Below are 3784 nucleotides of genomic sequence, written 5' to 3'. Positions count from 1 at the left end.
GTGTTTTTAATCAGCTGATTTCAGGTTTTTACAGCTCAGCTTTTCTGTTTGCTGACAGATGAAATAAAATTGATTGACCTGTTAAACTCACCATTGTCCCTTTTTCCCCCTTTCCATTTATTGTTTAAAAAACCTGCAACTCTTATGTTAGGTAAACTGTTATGGGGGCAGGCGGACCACAGATGACAGCAGGCAGGAAAGAAGGAGGGGAGAACTTATTTCTAGCTGCAGAGTGGGTTGGAAGATGGTTGTTTGATGTTATTTAATGTTTTTTAACATCCTACAGGCTCTGAAATGCAAAATAAAAACGACACTGAGTTTTTGACAAAGGTCAGTAGCGCGATTTGAACGCATTTTTTTTTTTGGTTCATTACACACCCACGCCACGGTGGCAGGTGTGTTGTTCAGATCTATACGCCACTTCATAATTTTACCTGCATTTGGCCAGTGGCGGGTGCTAATTTCCACCCCTGATTGGGACACTCAAATCCGTCCACCACGATAAGGTGGCTGCCCAAGGAGAGGCAAAATGACTCGCATCACTATCAAAGATTAAATGCCTGCTACAGCTGTACATTTATGATGACAAAAATCCATGTTATGGAGACAAATGTCTCAAAAAAACATAAAACTTACCATAAATGGCTCCTTAAAGAATGGAGCTAAATGCAGCCAAGTGCAGAGCATTAGCTGCTCAAATCAAAGAAGTCTGGAACATGCCCCAACACATCCTCCTCCAAGTGCACCTTCAAAGGCAAAATATCAGAAAAGGTTATTCAAGCAAAAAATTACTCGATTGTAATTTTTCACAAACTTTGTCCTGAGAATGAGAGGGATTTCCCACTAGCAGCRAGGATTCCAAGATGTCTGTTTTAAAGGTTTTGAAAAGCTCACTATGAAGAAACTAGGCTCATGTTCATGTGCAACTTTATCAAACACTTACTATTGGGGTTTATCAGTGGTGGGCACCAGCCCGCTAAWGTGCAAATCCACTAATTGCGGACCTAAATATTTCATTTGCATTTTAGCGGTCTTACTAATTTTTATAATTCATAAGCAGATTTGTGCTTTCTAAACTTAAATTGCAGTACCGCTAATAACTAATTATCTACCAGTCATCATTATGTTGAACAGCAGAAGGTACGACTGTCAATGAATCACAACACATGATCTATCCAACAGCACCCCTCCCAGATAAACACACTTATTGTGAAGGTATACATCCTGCTGACTGTTGCTTTGGGTCATGGTTCTCATTTCCCACAATGCTTTGTGTCTGCTTAGTAGTAGGAAGGCAATGTTTAGAACTCCCTTTCCCAGCTAAAACAGTAAACGTTTGTAATCCATACTAAAATTTTGTTTGTATTGATTTATTTTACTTAACAATTGGAGCGCCGTTTCAAAAAAAAATAAAGTTTAAACGCTGGAGCTCAATACTTGACGTAATTGATCGAAGCAATCCACCAACGGGGTTAGAGACACAGAAATGATTTAAAGATGATACGCTGATGAAGACTGACATCTAGTGGTCAACTGGAGCAACTACATGGAAAAATTAAAATCCAAGTTCTTATTTTTATGGGAAGATAGTTTCCTGTACTCTGTGCTTTCGTTTCCCGTCACAAATTAAATCCGTCATGTACCCAGAATGCATCGCTTCAGTTTTCCAATAAACAGTTTTAAAATTACTTTATTGATGTTTTTTAATGAAAAATCTACAACAAACAAAAGAAAAAAACATAGAAGCTGCCGAACTAGCAATCCTCAACAACTTTTTAATTTTTACACCAGGAGCCAAAGGTCTGTTTCAGGAAATCACATCCCCAGCCATCATTGGTTGTAGGATTAAGCTGTAAATGGGTTCATGCACCACTAGTTGTCAGTGTTGTGCATATATTGTACATGGATTGTTGCTGGTTAGTTAGTGTCAAATTGAACTTGCGCTTTAAATTAACTTCTGCTAGTTTTTCTATGGCATAAGCGCTTTTGAGGTTGCAGACCTAAATATTTACATAAGCGCTTTAGAAATAGTAGAGCTAATTTTTGGATTAGCGCTGCCCACCACTGGGGTTTACAGTATAGTAAGTCATTTATAAATAATATTTCTGATAATTTTGACCAAATATTATTTGTTAATTTTAATTTGGGAACATTTTTCTTTTTATGCTTTCCTCATTATTGACACTGTTATTTTCCCCCACACTGGTTTTGAACCCAGGCTGCATCAGAAAAGGGTATCCGACATAAAGCAATGCCAAATCTTTCATTTGCTTGTTATGGTGATCCCTGCAGTTTTCTTGCATGTTAAGTGCATCTGCTCAGTCGTAGGTTTTCCTGTTTTCCAATAACCAAGCTTGAGCTGTGAGCAAGTAATCTAAGTTTGTGTTTATTGATAGTTTATTACTTCCTGGGTCAAATTGATTGAGTACCAGATGTTTGTGGCCAGAATTCACCAGATTAAAAGTGGTTTTGTAAATGTGTTTTACAATGCAACTCAGATGTGAATGACAACCGTCTGTTTCCATTTTTTGTTTACTTAATGCTCCTGTAGGAGCATTCCACAGTATACTGTGGGAAGCAGAAAAAGAGGTTGAACAGCCAGAGGTGGACATCTGCTGAGGAGGATGTGACTGAAGGAGATTTGGGTTTGGGACAAACTGCTCATCTGGACATCTGCACGGGAACAGCTGAAGACAAAGCTTCAGGCAGCACTACACACTCTCCTGAAGGTACTGAAACAATAGCAATTAAAGTTATTATACTCCCRAATCCTTGTGTGCATTTAAATTGGGCCAGGCCTCACATTTTTTGTCAGTAAAATGTATCCTGTGATCCTAGAGAGTTCAGTTGACAACCATCTGACCATGGAGGACCTGATAAGCTACAGTTTTCAGGTTGCCAAAGGAATGGAGTTTCTGTCCTCTCGCAAGGTAAGATTGGTGTGATTGACATGCATGTTCAGTTCAATTCAATTCAATTCAATTCAAAAAAATGTATTCATTTCATTAAAAAATAACTACATAATATATAATACAATACAATATAATACAATAAAGTCCTGATGCATCTCAGTAATCCAGGTAGAAAAAAATCAAAATGAAAAAATAAGTAGGTCCTCTGCATGGGTTCTTCTTTAGTGAAACGTTTCGTCTCTCCTCCAAGAGACTTCTTCAGTCTGATGAGTTTCAGGTGAACTCAGCCTTAAAATCACTGCCTCCACATGGACAAACAGGTTAGTCACATGCAAAAGAGGGCCATCGCTTAACAATAGGCCTGAAGAAGTCTCTTGGACGAGAGATGAAACGTTTCACTAAAGAAGAACCATCCAGAGGACCTACTTATTTTTTCTTTTTGATTTTTTTCTACCTGGATTACTGAGATGCATCAGGACACTTATAAGGCTGAGTTCACCTGAAACTCATCCGACTGAAGAAGTCTCTTGGAGGAGAGATGAAACGTTTCACTAAAGAAGAACCATCCAGAGGACCTACTGATTTTTTCTTTTTGATGAATTCAGGGTATTTTCTGTCAGGTATCCAGTGTCATGACCTCCTGATGGCAAAAGGAAAATTTTCTCTCTTTGAATGGGGTCAGATTGCGTCAAATTGACCCTAACAGTATCTATGTAATATGTACACTCCGGGGTGGGTGGGTTAACTTGCAAATATGTAGCATGAACCATTTACATTTTATATGTAAATTATACCTACACTACTCACAAAAAGTTAGGGATATTTGGCTTTCAGGTGAATTTTATGGAAAATGTAAAAAGTTCACGCTACAG

General features: G+C 38.2%; 1 protein-coding gene across 1 annotated transcript in view; it reads left to right on the top strand.

Moving 5' to 3' along the window:
* Nucleotides 1-3784, top strand: part of kdr (kinase insert domain receptor (a type III receptor tyrosine kinase)) — a gene marked incomplete at its 5' end in the record, with an annotated part of 24127 nt that overhangs the window by 13727 nt on the left and 6616 nt on the right. The window contains 2 exon segments of the mRNA XM_014031618.1: nt 2552-2729; nt 2839-2930. Of these exon segments, the coding sequence (XP_013887072.1) occupies nt 2552-2729; nt 2839-2930 (270 nt within the window).

The sequence above is a fragment of the Austrofundulus limnaeus genome, unplaced genomic scaffold, assembly GCF_001266775.1.
Source record: "Austrofundulus limnaeus strain Quisiro unplaced genomic scaffold, Austrofundulus_limnaeus-1.0 Scaffold1283, whole genome shotgun sequence".
NCBI lineage: Eukaryota > Metazoa > Chordata > Actinopteri > Cyprinodontiformes > Rivulidae > Austrofundulus > Austrofundulus limnaeus.
Note: the sequence above shows the minus strand (reverse complement) of the source record. Positions and strands in the feature narration are given on the sequence as shown.